We start from the raw sequence: 16,576 nt of genomic DNA, 5'->3' as shown, positions 1-16,576 counted from the left end.
TGCCAGCCTTGTAAAACTGTTTACATTACAGTTCAGGGTGAATTTAAGGTGTGATTTTATTTTATTTTATTTTTATTTATTTATTTATTTATTTTAAGGTGTCTTGTTCTGAGTGTTTGTGAAATCAGTCTATTTTAGTAAAGTGTTTAGATTCTCTGAGATGGGTGGTGGGGGTGGAAGGTGCACAAACTTGCAAGGCATCAAACAAATGCAAAATTCTGTCTACACACACAGGTATTGTTGCAGAGTATTATTAATACACAAATATGGTCAAAATAACTTGGGTATATTTCTATTTGGCATACTCTTCACATGAGCCTGTTTATCTCCTCAGTTTTGCAATACTGGGATAAGCATATACCTCTTTATGTTTAAATATGTCCCTTATTGGTCGCATGTCTCCTAAACAGTCTCACAAAATGGCTTCATTTCAACAATGCAGACTTGGGGCAGGACAGATTGATGAATAAGCACGCACACATACAGGCCAAGGAAAACCAAGTTCCCTGACTGAAGGGTAGAGGGAGAGGTCGGTGTGACCGTCTGTCTGTCTGTCTCTCCTAGGCGAAGCTGGAGGTGAACCTGGCTGACCTCACGAAGATCGGGAAGTCTCAGAAGCACACGCTGAGCGTGGATGTGGAGGGGGGAAAGCTGGTGGTGATGAAGAAACTGAAGGACTCGCAGGAGGACTGGAACACCTTCACTCACGACAAGAGTAAGAGAGAGTTAGAGCGCCCTCTGGGGTTCGGGTGGGGAGGTGGCAAGCAGGGCATCGTATATGGGTTTTCCCAGCTTTTCCCCTTCCCTAGGGTCCAGCGAAAGAGGGCTGTCCCTTAGCTCTGAATTGCAATGAGGGGCAGTACAAGCAGCACCTCATTTATATTTGTTATCCCAGGCTTACAGGAAATCCTGTGTGTGCCAGAGCCAGAAAGATTCAAGCTGGGGTTTAATTGCAAATGTTTGATTTATTTAGAAGCATTATCTATTACAGATTCATTTTCCAATCAGAGATTTGCTGAATGTGACAGGCTGTGCTATAATTCCTGGTTGAATTTGTTCCTGCAGTCCGTCAACTGATAAAGTCCCAGCGGGTGCAGAATAAGCTGGGGATCGTGTTCGAGAAGGAGAAAGACAAAACCCAGAGGAAAGACTTCATCTTTGCCAGCGCTAAGGTTGGTCTCCAGTCACACAATACCTGTCAGTGTGGGGCCGAGCCTGTTTGAAAGCTCTCAAAACCAGGCCTGGCTTACACTTTGTTACTTTATTCAGAACACATATTGTGTGTTTTAGTCATTTTTTCTTTTATTCATGTTCACAGAAAAGGGAAGCTTTTTGCCAGCTCTTGCAGCTGATGAAGAATAAACATTCCAATCAGGACGAACCGGACATGATATCCATCTTCATTGGAACCTGGAATATGGGTGAGTGTTGTGTGTGTTTATTATTAATAAATATATATAATTTAAAACTTTTTTTTTTTTTTTTTTTTTTTATATAATTAATGCCCCAAAAAGATAAGGCACTTAACATGAATCTGCCATAGTGCTGGGCAGCCCTGCTCTGTAAAATCTCTACCAGAACACCTTTATCCTGACCAGTCAAGGGCCCCTCCTAAGGAGAGACTGGTCAGTGATATGAATTCCTCCAACTTCTAGTAGGGAAGCAGCGAATACCAATTCTAAAAAACTGAAGTAACCAGTGGCAGTCGGGTCTGTCGTACAAAGTTCATGAGAAAGTACACTCTCAAATTGTTTAGAGGTAGCCCCTGAACACTTAGAAACATACAAGTCATTAAATTAAAATAATAACCGGACTTAATCCCGGTAAAACATTTCATCTGTTTTTATAGTCGTGGTTTAAGTGTTTTGAAGGCCTCATCTTTGACATTTTGAGTGTGAGATCTACACTCTCAGCGAAATAAGTGAAGTTGCTTCTGATAGGTTCCAATGCAGGTGTGGACTTATAATCAGGGGTTAATTTGTAAACAAACAGGTACCGGATCTTATCGCTAAGGAAGAGGGATCGCATTTTTGTTTATAGACCTATTGGACCAACCTTGATTTACAGTAGCTCCCATATCAAGTTCTCGTCTGCTTGTGGTGTCAGTAGCTGCATACCGACCTTTGCCTAGCTGTGCTTTAGCGTAATCTTCAGGTCTGAACAGTGCCAGTGGCAGGCTGACTAATCCGATGAATAGGAGCCACGATGCTGCTGTTAAAAGCGTTACATTTTCTGTGTTTTTCAGTTTGGGGTGTAAAAAATCAAATCTAGTAATTTTCTTACTCTTGGACGTCTCATCCTAAAATATATTGTTGCAGTACACTTTTGCCATTCAGTTCATGGAACAGGAACCGTTTTTTATTGTACATGTTATGTACATAGAGTTCTTTTGTTTGTTGCAAAAAAAAAAGGCACCGGATCCAGTGTGATCTGGCACAAATCAAGCCCTGCTTAGAATAGTGTTTTAAAATAGGGAGTTGTTTTTATTATAAGAAGTCTGAATGGCACGGTCGCACCTCTGCTAGGGAGATGAGCGTTGACGTGCTGCCTTGCTGTTCCAGGCAGCATCCCCTCTCAGAAGAACATCAGCTCCTGGGTGCTGTCCAAGGGCCTGGGGAAGACTCTGGACGAGATGACGGTCACCATCCCACACGACATCTACGTGTTCGGAACACAGGAGAACTCCGTGTGCGACAAGGAGTGGGTAGAGTTCCTGCGGGGGGCGCTCAGGGACTGCACAGAGATCGATTTTAAACTGGTGAGAAAGCAGAGGTGATTCAGGGCCTTGTGAGAGGTATTCTGAAAATAGCCGTTACTCATTATTTATTTAGTAAAAGTTATTCTGTCGCTATTCTAATGAAGAATATTCAAATCTTCTTTCCTTTAATTGTTTGAAAATAGGGGTGTAATATAAGAATTACCTCACAAAACAAAGGACATGTATGCAGTATCTCTTTCAAACGTCGGTTTGTACAATGCATGTAAAATATGTAAATTTTTTCTTTGCATGATATATATGTTTTTTTTAAAGCATGGAATTACTCTGTGAATGAATTTAGGTTTCAAGCAACAGTTTGAATTTTCAGATATTTGTAATATATACCACTAGAAAAAAAGCAACATGATTTTAAATGGGAAAATTCTTAAAGAAAATGTTTCAATGATATCCTTTTTTTATTTTAATTTTTTTATTTCCAGATTGCCACTCAGACTCTTTGGAACATTAAGATTGCTGTGCTGGTTAAACCGGAGCACGAGAACCGAATCAGCCATGTGGGCATGTCCAGTGTGAAGACGGGCATCGCCAACACGCTGGGTAAGACTCGCAGCCAGCTGGATTTCACATCCTGCAAACTGCTGTCCTTACAATCTCTTTTTTTAACTTCAAAGAATCTGTTACAAAATCTGGATAAAAACAAAGAAACAGTTGCTTACAATTCAGTCATTTCAATATTGCAGATGGACATAATACCAGAATATTATGTCTATTATCCAGCATGTAGGCTTTCTTTATTGTGAACGTGCAGTCTTTCTGTATCCCATGGATTTAATGTAATAGATTTGTTGAGGTATCATTGAGTGTAAATGTGTCTCCTTCTCCACCAGGTAATAAAGGGGCGGTTGGGGTTTCTTTCATCTTCAATGGCACCTCCTTTGGGTTTGTGAACTGCCACCTCACCTCCGGAAACGAGAAGACAGCCAGGTAACTGCCTTTTCTTTATTTTTTTGAAGCTGCATATCGGGCAGGTCAAGAGCCAGGGGGTGCTGTCAAAGATTGGCCCCTTTTTTATATCTATGGACCCTCTTAAAAACATTTCTGGGTTGGCTTCTAGGAAATTCACACAAGCTGTGGGAAAACAAGCATTTTAGAAGGAACAGAGAGCTGGCTCTGGTCACCTCGCTACAGAAAGGATATTGCTGCTTTAGAAAGAGTGCAAAGAAGAGCGACCAGAATTATTCCGGTTTTTAAAGGCATGTCATATGCAGACAGGATTAAATAATTTAATCTTATACAGTCTTGACCGAAGAAGACTATGCAGCGATCTGATTCAAGCATTCAAAATTCTAAAAGGTATTGACAATGTCAACCCAAGGGACTTTTTCGACCTGAAAAAAGAAACAAGGACCAGGGGTCACACATGGAGATTAGATAAAGGGGTATTCAGAACTAAAAATAGGAGGCACAGAGAATTATGAGGGTCTGGAACCAACGCCGCAGTAATGTTGTTGAAGCTGACACCCTGGGATCCTTCAGGAAGCTGCTTGATGAGATTCTGGGATCAATAAGCTACTAACAACCAAACGAGCAACATGGGCCAAATGGCCTCCTCTCGTTTGTAAACTTTCTTATGTTCTTATGCTTCATACAGTGAGAGAAAATAAGAAATGTGCTCTTTTTTTATTTATTGGTTCAGAAACAACATTTGGCAGAAGTATGCATGATGGATTGGGCAATAATAAACAGGAATCCTATGGGAAAGCAAGGAGTTCAAGTTGTTTTGGCACATTTTATTGCACATTAATAAGTATCCAGATAAAGTTGCTTTTTTAAGGGATCGTTTTAATGTTTTGTGGTCTGTTAATGGATTGGCACACCTTCCTAGTCCACTGGGTATGACGGGAGATTATATGTTGTTGTCAATCTGCTGGGGTCATTTTGCTGCTACTGTCTCCTGGGCCTTTCAGGTGACCACTTTGTGCTTTCTGTGAAGTTTTCTCGATATGTTCTTTATTGTTTCTGCTAAGATCGTAATTTGCAGTGCTTTCTTTCCATCCCAGCAGTAAATGCTTCTGAAAAGCAGATCAGTCATGCACAGGCTTCAGTGCACAATGCTTCTTCTGTGGGCTCCCGTGCACACTGCCATGCTGTTACGGTTCTCCAGCTCCCTTCCCTATAATCAGCCTTATTTTATTTTAGAAGCTGGCACTGTTAGCAGGCATGTCAAATAGTGATGCAAGGGCCCATTCCACGTTACGTGTTAATTTTGAGCACACCCTCCTGCATTGTAATAAATGCAAGGCGGCTGTGTGGTCCAGTGGTTAAAGAAAAGGGCTTGTAACCAGAAGGTCCCCGGTTCAAATCCCACCTCAGCCACTGACTCATTGTGTGACCCTGAGCAAGTCACTTAACCTCCTTGTGCTCCGTCTTTCGGGTGAGACGTAATTGTAAGTGACTCTGCAGCTGATGCATAGTTCACACACCCGAGTCTCTGTAAGTCGCCTTGGATAAAGGCGCCTGCTAAATAAACAAATAATGTAATGTAATGAAGTGTTAATGAAATACAGGCGAATGTAGATGATATGAAGTATGCCTTTTAGCTTGAATTACTTCAGTACTGTATATTGAACGCTAGGTGTCTGTTTTGTTTTTCCTGCAGGCGGAACCAGAACTACCTGGATATCTTGCGGCTGCTCTCCCTGGGGGACAAGCAGCTGAACTCCTTTGATATCTCGCTCCGATTCACACACCTCTTCTGGTTCGGGGACCTCAACTACAGGCTGGACATGGATATCCAGGTACAGCTGCTGTGACCTAAAGGTTTACTGCATTGAGCCCCAGTGGGGAACGTGGCAGTTAATTGTGCAGCTCCTTTAGTTAAGCATGCTTGTAGTTCAGGCTTGTAAGACGGGAGGCTGAATTGCGAAGGGTGGGTAGAGAGCTGGAGTGCAGGGCTGCAGGCAGTTTGGACTGGGTAGCACTGCTAGGAAAGTTGGTTATGCTCAGTAGGTAAGTGGATGATCAGTGACATGCTGTGTATATGTAAGGTTGTGGGTTCCATTTGTTTTAGAATACAGGATGAGGTGAGATTTTGGGTTGCAGAGCTGTACACTACAAAACATTTAACATTGACCCCTTTCATGCATGAAATATTTACAGTAGCTGGGAAGAAAAGTAGTTTTGGACACATAATAAATATATTTTTCATTGAAAATCTTTTCAGTTTTTTTCCATGACACTATCTCCATATGAGGCTATCATGCATTTGCATCTTCCATATGCCCCCATATAAAGACTAGAAGATTTTTATTTTTTTTTATTTTATTTTATTTATTAATCCGTCCAAATGTGAGGTCGCCATGCACGGAAGGGTTAAAGTGTAGTATTTTTTTTTTTTTTTTTTGCCTGCAGGAGATCCTAAACTACATCAACAGGAAGGAATTTGAGCCCCTTTTGAAAGTGGATCAGCTGAATTTGGAGAGAGAGAAAAACAAGGTGTTTCTGCGATTTGGTAAGTGAGGTGAAGCCCAGGACTGCTGGTGCAGTGAGAGGACTGTGTTCAGGATCCCAGCACTCGACTTCGCTTTCAGTTTGAAGCAGGATGCTATCAGATACCAGCCGCTTGAATCGCACTTCTCTAACCTGATGCTTGAGATCACTTATAACTAAGATATGTTTAATTGGCACGTGCAAGGAATGTAATCTGCAGCCAAGCAGCCAAGCCAGTTATCTATGCTAAAAGGATGTTTGTCTGTGATTCGTGCTGCGTATCTCAACCCCACTAAATACCAGGCCAATTTAAAATGTTTTTTGCAATAGGAGTAAATCCAATGAGAGTCAATTTTTTTTTTTAAAGTACATTTATGAATTGGAAATGAGATGTGAAAAACATCCATGGGGGGGGGGGGGAAACGCCCATCCTCTCTCAGGGTGGGAGTAGAGCTGGTGATCCAGTTTGATTTTGTGTTTGTACAGTTGGGTGCAAACTTGTTTCCTTGAAAATGAATAGAAACCCTGTGTAGATGCTATGCAGTGAAAGTGTTATGACAATGTTCTCTGTGTAAGACCACAGCGATGATACAAGTTCTTTTTATATTTATGATAAAAGGTTGAGGGTTAGGGTAAGGTCCCAGTGGATTGATGTTAAAACAGAGACATGCTCTTGTGTTTTTTTCCAGCTGAAGATGAAATCTCTTATCCCCCAACCTATCGCTATGAGAGAGGTTCCAGGGACACCTACGTGTGGCAGAAACAGAAGCCGACGGGGGTGATTCCATCTTTTTATTTATCCAGATTTAAAGTTGCTGTTTGGTCCTCAACAAATGCAGATCAGACTAGAATCCTATAGTCCAGCTCATTGACCACAGGAATATACTCGACTAGCCTAACTGCTGTAACTGTGTGTTTTGTTTCCAGATGAGGACCAATGTTCCCTCGTGGTGTGATAGAATTATGTGGAAGTCCTACCCAGAGACGCACATTGTGTGCAACTCGTATGGCAAGTCTTTCTTTTGTCCACTTTCAGAACTAGGCATGAATCAAAACCTGCATTTATCAAAATGAACCGCTTTTCCAGTTTTGCAACTTTTTTTTTAAATGTAATTATTTTTTTTTGGTTTGGGTAGCAACACACACAAACCTGAGGATGCTCAGACAGGCTGAGAACTTAGTAATAAAGCATTGTCCTAATGTACACAGATATATTGCACAGCTGTATTCTAGGATTCTCGCAATACATTTTAATTAGAGGTGATGTCTAGTAAAAAATATAACCTCTGGCCATATCAGTGTCACACATGTCCATTTTACTTCATGGTTACAAGCCATTCAATCTGATAAGCTATTCCCCTTTCATTGTGTCCCCAGGGACGTTTTGTTTTTGTTTGCATTGCCAGTTTAGAATGTTTTGGTTTTAATTTACTAGACTCTTCCTTTAGAACCAGGGTTATGTTGCAAGGCATTTTTATGCCTACACTACATTGTAATATAAGAAAAGTTTGAGAATAAGAAAAGGCCATTCGGCCCGTCAAGGCTCATCCCTTTTTAGCAGACCATTCTCCCCTACTGGGGGGGGAGGGGGGACTAATTTAAAAGCATAGAATATTTTTTTAAATGTCCCCAGTGTTTTACATCCTACCACATCACCTAGTAGACTATTCCATGCATTTATAACTTTCTGTGTAAAAAAAAAAAAAAAAAAAAAAAAAATTTATGAACTTATGATCTCTGTACCCTGCTGACTTGTGTCTCCCAGGCTGCACTGATGATATTGTCACGAGCGACCATTCCCCAGTGTTTGGGACTTTCGAAGTGGGGGTAACATCCCAGTTTGTCTCCAAGAAAGGTAGGTGCACACTTTCGGCTTATTTCAGAAACTCCTTGCTTTGACCCACGCAAAGAAAAATAACAATTGGTAAAGGAAATAGGTTAGCAGCCTACAATTTGGGACCGCAAGCACAGTAGGCAGTATTTTTCACTGGCCCCAATATACTCTATGAGCACTATAGCGCATGGCTGATTGTGAAAGTCAAAGCTTACGAGTAGGGTTTTACCGTATTTGAAATGCCACCTCTCTTTTAAATTCCAGTCCATCACGATATTGCTTGTTTACCATGAATGTGGGATCTCTCTTGTCAATGTCAGGGCTGCACAAGTCTGCTGAACAGGCCTACGTTGAGTTTGAGAGCATTGAAGCCATTGTGAAGACTGCCAGCCGCACCAAATTCTTCATCGAGTTCTACTCCACCTGCCTGGAAGGTATGTCTGCTGGCCTTCAATGGAGTTCAGTTTTCTGCGAGGGAAGTTAATTCCAGCTTTCAACTGAAATTGATTTGTTTATTTTATCTTTCCCCCCACCGCTCGCAGAGTTTAAGAAGAGTTACGAGAATGACAGCCAGAGCAGCGATAATATTAACTTCCTGAAGGTGGGCTGGTCGTCCAAACAGCTGACAACGGTGAGCAGCTCTGACACATGGGTGGGGGTGGGGGGTGGGAGAGCGAAATCTGAACATAACAGAAGCGGTTTAGTCCAGTAGACAAATGTATCGAGAAGGCCAGACAGAAACAGGACAGATGAATATAGTTTGCAGCACTGTTCACTTTCTGTTCATCTTTATTGTATATGCTATGTTTACAGCTGAAGCCAATACTATCAGAAATTGAATACCTGCAGGACCAACACTTGCTGCTTACGGTCAAATCACTTGATGGATATGAGTCCTATGGTAAGGTATCTGTTTATTTTATTAATACAGGTGCAGTAGTCCTTTTTTAAAAGCAACCTTGAAAGAACTACTGTAGTTTACTGAGATTTTAGTCTGAATTTGGAAGTATTGTGAACAGTAATTTGATCAGCCTGCTATAAACTTGATCAGCTTGCTTTTCTTGTAAAGCTTCCAAATTCTGGAACGCTCTGCCTTCTGTCGGGGAAGCTGGAATGCTTGCTGTTTTGTAAATTAAGATTCAAAACATATTTTTATAAAGCAGCTTTTTTATCTATAGTTTTCCAGTTTTACAATCAAAACTGCATTTTGTTTTTGGATCCTTTTTTTATTGGACTGTTTTAATTGTTCTATTTTACAATTCAACTGTGTATTAAATTCCAGTTGTATAATTTGTAATCCGGTGATGGAGTTTTAACCCTGTTTGCTCTGTTGCAGGGGAGTGTGTGATTGCTCTCAAGTCTATGATTGGCAGCACAGCCCAGACGTTCCACACCTACCTGTCTCACCGCGGGGAGGAGACAGGCAACATTCGCGGCTCCATGAGGGTGCGAGTGCCATCTGAGAGAATGGGCACACGGGAGAGACTCTATGGTAACCTCTACTGCCCACATGGGCATGTCTTATTCTGTGCCAGGGTGAAATGCTGCGTTTTGTATTTCATGCGATGTTCACGTCGTATAAGGTTCATTCCGGGTCCAGTGTACCAAATTCTGAGGGAGTGGCTGATGATACACAAATGTCATGGAGAAGAGCGAGTGTCATGTGCAAACAAAATAAGAGCAGTGTTAACTCCCGCTCCACATGGTGAGAACATGCAGGTGCTAAAAATCCTCTTTAGTTTATTCACTTTGTGACCGCAGGGCCAGCACAGGTACATCTCAGGAGTGCAAGCACCAATACAAAGATAGATCTAAGTGGACCATACTCAATAAAATAACAATACAACAATAAAAAAATCCAAACAATTACTGTACATCCAAAAATGTCATTTTTTTTAACATTCATATCCATATATATGACTATGTTAAAAGGTTTTGCATCGCCCTATAGAACTAACTAATTTTGCTTCCTGAAGTCAAATTAAACCTGCTGAATAATGTTACATTAACATATTGAATTGCATACCACTTTGTAGTTTTCTATATAGTTAACAAAAAATTTAAAACTGTAACATTTTGAAATCTAACATGAAATTCTGTAATACTATTATGGCTTCTGGTAGACTTTTGCGATATCATTTTGTAGTTTCTTTGATTGCATGATAAATAAAAGATCTAAATTATGTCTCAATCCTAAAATTCATTTGTGGGTGAAATTTTTGCATGTGATAACATGTAAGTAAAGTACATTTAAAGGTGAAGAAAAGTTCCTATATTCAAAAGAGAAGAATGTCTGTTTATTGTGATCAGTTAGCACTGAAATTAACTACAGAATTGTAGGTTAAGTAAGAATTGAGTTCAGCATTCTACACCAAAATAACCAAAAATTTGATTTGAACCCAGGATCCTCCTGAATTTGATTCTAAGTTTAAACCCTTTCCACTGAAAGCAGTGGTGATAGGGCATTTTTACGTGCGTAAAAATCAACATTTCCTTCCTTTAGAACTGAATTCAAGGATCTAGTGCTGGGGGAAAAAACATACAACATTGTGCTATTGGATTTCATTTTAAGTATGCAGAAGGATAATTACATAGTATTTTGAGGCAGTTGATTTCCTTTTGATTAATGAAGGCCATTTGAAGTTGGTCTACACTGCACCGAGATTTGAAAATGAATCTGTCAATTTCATTAAATGTTGTCATACTGTGTTCTTGAATGGTGGCTCTCGAAGCATCAGGTCGATTTTGCATTGTTCAAGTCCAGGTTTAAAAAGAGGGAACGAGTCCTGTCTAGCCAGTGAATATTCTTATTTTGGGGTGTGGGTATTGACTGCAACGCATCCCATAGTGTTTGTGTTGATGGTTGAAGTGTTGGTACAACAATAAGGCCTTGATTCAATTTGATGTGTAACCAGGAATGTTTGAGGACCCCATTTCTGAGATGTACTGTATGCTGCTCACAGACAGTGTTTCTGCTGCCAGTGGCTCACTTGATTTTCTTCATCTCTCACAGAATGGATCAGCATTGATAAAGACGAGACCGGAGGGTTGAAGGGAAAACAGACTACAGGCCCCCGTGTTAACCACGATTACGTCAAGTAAGCAGCCATTTCAAATTGAACTCAGATTCCTGTAAAAAAAGGTTTATAACAAATTAATACTATCAACACTGTTGCTTCTGCCATTTGACATAAGACCGGTGCCCATTGAGCCATTACCTTCTGCTTTAACACAATGCCTGACATGAGGCTGCTGTCAACATGAACAACCGCAACGAAAGTGTTTTTTGTGTCTACCTCAAGGTGCTGTTATAAACGCAGGCCCAAATGGTTGCCAAGGCCAAATTACACTGAAAATCAAATCAAAACAAGCCTACACTGTAACATTAAAATACACCGGCCTAAACCATTGCGAAGGCCAAACAATAAAATAAGTCTTGAAGTTCATTTTGAAAAGTTTTAAACAGAATTTGAGTGTCTAATCCATCCTCTGATGGAAGCCTGTGAGGTCTAGGTGGTAGATATGTAGGCAGTTACTATACAATAAATAACATAGCAAAATGATATGAGAATATCATTGAAAAATGAACCTGCATACATATTCAATTATATAAAAAGCTAAATGGAATGAGTGAACAGAAAACACAAAACAGGAGGGTCACTTTGTGTTGTGCCGCCCCCTATAGGCCAACTGCCCGCAAGCCTGTGCAGGGGGAGCCGATGGGGAAGGTGTTTGAGGAGAGTGAGCGGAACCCGACTCACCTTACAGGACGCACCAGCTTCCCCCTGCCCTCCACGCCCAAGGAGGAGACCATGCAGACAAGGTCAGCACACACCAGCCACTTCAACCTCGGAGTTATCGGCTTGTCTGCATCCAAAAATACCACTCACGAGATTCACAGTCTAATCGCATGTTAAACTGTGCTTAGCTTTCCTTTGCATTTGCATGAGCAACCCACATGAAAATAAATGTGTGTGAACTCTTCATAGAATAGAAAGCTTTGGCAAGGGTCTGTATTAAGAGTTGGTACATTTGGGTTGCTATGTCTTTGCGCTTGTGTATTTGGAATGAGGTTTACATTGTTTTGGTTTGGATTTTTTTCAAGATGTGATGGATTAGTGGGACCTAATTTAAACGCCTTTTATATCCACAGCCTTTCAAAATACTACGGCATGAATATTAAAACTGTGTACAGTGCAGTGCATATGTAGCTGCCATTGTTTGCTTAGAGGTTTAGGTTTGGTTATATTTATGATTTGAATGACACAAGAACCTCAGTCTTTGTTAGGAATGATGGTATCTTTTGTATGTACTGTACCTTCAGTTGTAAGATCAGAGGGAGAGTGATTGGTTTCTAGTGTTGGAGTTTCCTTCATTTAAATCTTTCAAAATTCAGGCCCAAGCAGGACTCCTTAGACGGGGACCCCTCCAGCAGCAAGAACAGCTACAATAACCCTGCCTACTACATCCTGGAGGGCGTGCCAAACCCAGCTGCTGCAGTGTCACCTGAATCCGTGCCAGGCTCCGCTCTCCCTCCTATAGCCAGCAAGGGGTCAGCAGCGCCTGGCAAGAACAAGACCCCTGCGGGTGGTGCAACTCAACAGCGCAGGCAGACCGGCGGACGCTCCGGCCGCCTGAAGAGCGAGGAAGGGTCCTCGGAAGAAGATGGGACTCCGGCAGCACCGGGTAGCGGTGGCACACTGAACCGGCCTCCCCCAGACTTCCCGCCCCCTCCCCTCCCAAAAATTGCCATGGACATGACTGAGAACCCCTTTTATGCTTCCAGCAAGGAAGTCAAAATGAGAAGCATCTACCCGGATCTTGCAGACATCCGGATTCCAGCTCACTCCAAACCTCTGCCCTCGCCAGGTTATCTGCCCCCTGCATCTGCTGTGGGAGGCGGAGCGGGAGCCTTTTGTCTGGACCCTCCGCCCTCGATGAACGCCGGGGGCTTCCGGAGGGGTGGGGGCAGCACCGGTATGGATGACCAGTCCTGCTCCGTGCTCCAGATGGCCAAGTCCTTGAGCGAGGTGGAGTACCAGCCCTGTCGGGACAGGAACCCCCCCTTGCCCCTGAAGGGCATGGCGCCCCCATCCCTCCGTGGCATGGTGCTGCCTGATTCCTGCCGTACCTTCCCACCCCACGCCATCAGAGAGAGCATTGAAGAGGTGCTGTCTGAAGAGGTAAGGGGTGCCTCATTTTGGGGAATAAGTCAATTAAAAGCATATCAAGGTGGCCCCAGTCAAGAATCACCAACAGGTTCAGAACGTTGATTTTGAATCAAGAGACCTCACAACAATTGGAACTACTACAAAAATGTGGGTTATTGGAAAGGGACTATGATGCAACCACTGGTAGAGGGGCTGGTACTTTTCACCTGTTTATTTTTGACAAGAGCCCAAAATACTTTAATAATTCCCTCCCCTTTTAGAGGAACATATTTACTTTTGAGTAACATGCTTGCTACTTTCAAAGTCTTTTTGTTACTACATTTTTCTTGGGGGGGGGGGGGGGGGGGGGGATAAACGATGCAGAAGTTGGCTCTTGTGATTTTTTTCATTCTCGACTCTCTGTCTCCCTCTGCAGGTGTCCTGGCAGGGTGGCAGCAGCAGTTCCAGCCTGTCGTTCGAGTCGAGCGTTGGGGACTGGCTCCGTCGGCTGGGCCTGGAGCGCTACGAGGAGGGGCTGCTGCACAACGGCTGGGACGACCTGGACTTTCTCAGGTGAGGTGTCTCCTTCCTTTCTCTCCTCTCCTCCTCTCCTCTCCTCTCCTCTCCTGCTCTCTCTCTCTCTCTCTCTCTCTCTCTCTCTCTCTCTCTCTCTCTCTCTCTCTCTCTCGTCCCTTTCCAAATTCCAATGAAAGTACAATACCATATACAGGGGTAGGACAAAGACCTAGGAACACTTGTCAGTTGGGTGTAGGTCAACCATGGCCACTTAGGACAGCACACAGATAGAGAAAATCAAAACAAAAGCTGCAGTAGTTATGGAGCAATTGTAAGATGAAAAAGCTAAATACTGTCCCAGAAAGTTTTTGTATAAATTGGACATGGCTGTAAGTGTTTTACGGGTTTTAAGCATGATTTTGCTTTATTCCTGTCCTGTCCTGTTGGATCTTGTTTCGCTCAAGCCTGAAGGCTCCATTTGAGACCCTTGCATCTCTCCGCCACCCACACCCTTACCAGCAATATTCATGATTGACATGGTTTCCTTCCACAGTGACATCACAGAGGAGGACCTGGAAGAGGCGGGTGTTAATGATCCGGCTCACAAGAAAATTATCCTGGAAAACCTGAAACTGCAGAAATAACCAACCACCTGCCTTTGAGAGGCCCTACAGACACCTTGCCCTGTCGTGCCTTCAAAAAAAAGGAATTGCACTGTTATTTGAACATTTTACTCAGAAAACATGTTTTTATCTCCTAATTTTTGTTGTTCTTATTTAAATGACATCCGGTTGAAACTTTATAACATTATAAATAACCAAGTTCTCTGCAAAAGATACTGATGACGCAATGGCTTGTGCCATTGCAAACCTATGCTGTGCCTAGGAGATCTGTGGTGTTGTTTTTGCAACATTATTTAAAGGGAAAGGTTCAAACCAAAAAAGCCCTGGCACAGAATGACTCTCTTGGGCGTGTCAAAGATTCTGTATTGTGCAGCCCCGTTTCCAGTCTATCCTCTTCATCTAACCCAGCCTTTTAGTAGTTAACGGTTAGCTACGATAAGATGAGTGACTGGGGCATTTGCAGGACCTTCCACAGCAACCAGTGCATATCATGGGTCACCATGGCAACATCCCTGGGATTAGCCAATGCACACCCCCTCCACAGGCCACAACATTATATACACTGTGTTCTACTACTCCCCTGTGAGGTGTAATGAAAGGTCTGTAAAACAAAGGGCTTCAGTATTGCTGTAAGATTTAATAGGAGAAATGTAATTCGTTGCTGTGCTGAGAACATATGTATTTATTTGATTTGTGTTTTTCTCCCTCAATGCAGCTTGACAGGACTTTGTAATCTCGCTGTGTAGTTAAAGTACCTTTCACAGTAGCTTGATCGGTGTAACCTTTTGTGACAGTGGCTCTCCGTACCATAAAATTTCAATAACTTAATTTATTTATTTTTGTAAGCCAGGAAGTTTATGCTGAGTTCAGTGCAGGTGCAAAGTGGCAGACTGATAACACTGCAAAATAAAGACAGTTGTTTTTTTTTCCATGAAGCCTCCAGATTCGACAGAGCACACTCCAGTGTTAAATACTAATAGAGGGAAAACAATATGCGACAATATGTGAACCTGTGTTGTTTTCATCAGCCAGCAGGGGGTGCTGCAGAGCTGTTAATGTAATTGCAAACCCTTCCTGGTCTCTAATCACAGCCTTGTGCACGGGCTCTAGTTTGGGTGGAGGGGTGCTACTTTGCAACACATGCACTGTTGTTGCAATATAAGCAACAATGAAAGGGAGGAAAGGGAGGAAATGGAGGATAATCCAGTTCTGTAAAGAAGTGTATTTATGTGTTCAATGTTACCTGAGAATAACTAACTTACGAAATACAGTGGGGTTTATTTTTAATAAACGTGTTACTTACTGTTGCTCTTGCCTGCTGTCTGTTTATTCCTATGTCGTTATTGGGTAGGTGTTTCTGTTTGGAGTGCATTACAAGTCTGTTTAATGTACTGGGACAGGTTAACTTCACCAGTTTTACACAGCCAGGCAGTTGTTGGCGTTCACAGCATGTTGAAGCAATTGAGCAGCTTTTCCGATATTAGCTCGGAAAAGTGGAAAAACGAGAAGAAAAATATTCACAAAATTCAAGATAACACTGTATTCTGTGCCTCTGCAAGATATTTCAGTTCCACTTGCTTAAATAAGAATAGATAGTAAATGTGACTTTGGGATGTCCTTAGACCTGCTCAGTACTTTCATCTCTTATGTCTTGTAATATAATGGTCTGCATTATTTCCTCACCTATCCAAACCAATGATGCCTCGCACTAAATAATTATTTCATTAAAATGTCTCCCTGAGCATTTCAGCAGTATATTCCATTCCAGAGTAGCTCATTTGTGTTAGTCCATATTACAATGCTCACTTTTTCATATGACTTTCTAACCTTTGTTGCTTTATCTGTGTATTCCCAAATCTCTGCATAACCTGTGTTTCGGAACATGTAAACTACTCTCCAATTTCACAGTTTTAAAATCTGTATGAAATATGTTATTTCACTTAATGTAAAAAGGATGAAAAGTAAATGCGGTTCAAAGATTAGGTCTAAAATGTTGGATTTCAGCAAAGATTTAATTAGCTAGTTTGTTGCACAGGATATGTGTGTGCGTGTGTATTTATGAAAGACAATAGGAGACACAAGTACATCATCCATAACATGAAGCACCCATAAATGCATGAAACAATCTTTGTCATGTCTGAATCGTTGGTATTCAATCTGTACCTGATCCACTGTGTGCACTCCACTCTTCAGTGTGTTTCGTTCATGTTATAAAGAAAAAAACATTGTTTTTGTTGGCACAGTT

The 16,576-nt window shown here is 41.9% G+C and overlaps 1 protein-coding gene across 2 annotated transcripts in view; it reads left to right on the top strand.

Annotated features, from left to right (window-relative positions):
* LOC117405879 (phosphatidylinositol 3,4,5-trisphosphate 5-phosphatase 2A) overlaps positions 1-15,638 on the top strand; it is a 42,881-nt gene extending 27,243 nt beyond the window's left edge. For both annotated transcript variants that reach the window (XM_034922380.2, XM_034009336.3), the window contains exons 9-28: positions 565-715; positions 1,066-1,172; positions 1,319-1,421; positions 2,562-2,758; positions 3,199-3,316; positions 3,607-3,703; positions 5,379-5,517; positions 6,131-6,230; positions 6,898-6,986; positions 7,136-7,217; positions 7,974-8,063; positions 8,363-8,476; positions 8,585-8,673; positions 8,856-8,943; positions 9,379-9,534; positions 11,056-11,140; positions 11,728-11,865; positions 12,439-13,225; positions 13,629-13,765; positions 14,262-15,638. In XM_034922380.2, coding sequence (XP_034778271.2) covers positions 565-715; positions 1,066-1,172; positions 1,319-1,421; positions 2,562-2,758; positions 3,199-3,316; positions 3,607-3,703; positions 5,379-5,517; positions 6,131-6,230; positions 6,898-6,986; positions 7,136-7,217; positions 7,974-8,063; positions 8,363-8,476; positions 8,585-8,673; positions 8,856-8,943; positions 9,379-9,534; positions 11,056-11,140; positions 11,728-11,865; positions 12,439-13,225; positions 13,629-13,765; positions 14,262-14,352 — 2,958 coding nt within the window. In that variant the 3' untranslated portion in view covers positions 14,353-15,638. The remainder of the gene's footprint in view (positions 1-564; positions 716-1,065; positions 1,173-1,318; positions 1,422-2,561; positions 2,759-3,198; positions 3,317-3,606; positions 3,704-5,378; positions 5,518-6,130; positions 6,231-6,897; positions 6,987-7,135; positions 7,218-7,973; positions 8,064-8,362; positions 8,477-8,584; positions 8,674-8,855; positions 8,944-9,378; positions 9,535-11,055; positions 11,141-11,727; positions 11,866-12,438; positions 13,226-13,628; positions 13,766-14,261) is intronic.
* Positions 15,639-16,576: the final 938 nt, after the last annotated feature.

The sequence above is a fragment of the Acipenser ruthenus genome, chromosome 8 (assembly GCF_902713425.1).
Source record: "Acipenser ruthenus chromosome 8, fAciRut3.2 maternal haplotype, whole genome shotgun sequence".
Classification (NCBI taxonomy): Eukaryota; Metazoa; Chordata; class Actinopteri; order Acipenseriformes; family Acipenseridae; genus Acipenser; species Acipenser ruthenus.
The sequence above is the reverse complement of the archived record's forward strand: the minus strand, read 5'-3'. Positions and strand labels throughout refer to the sequence as shown.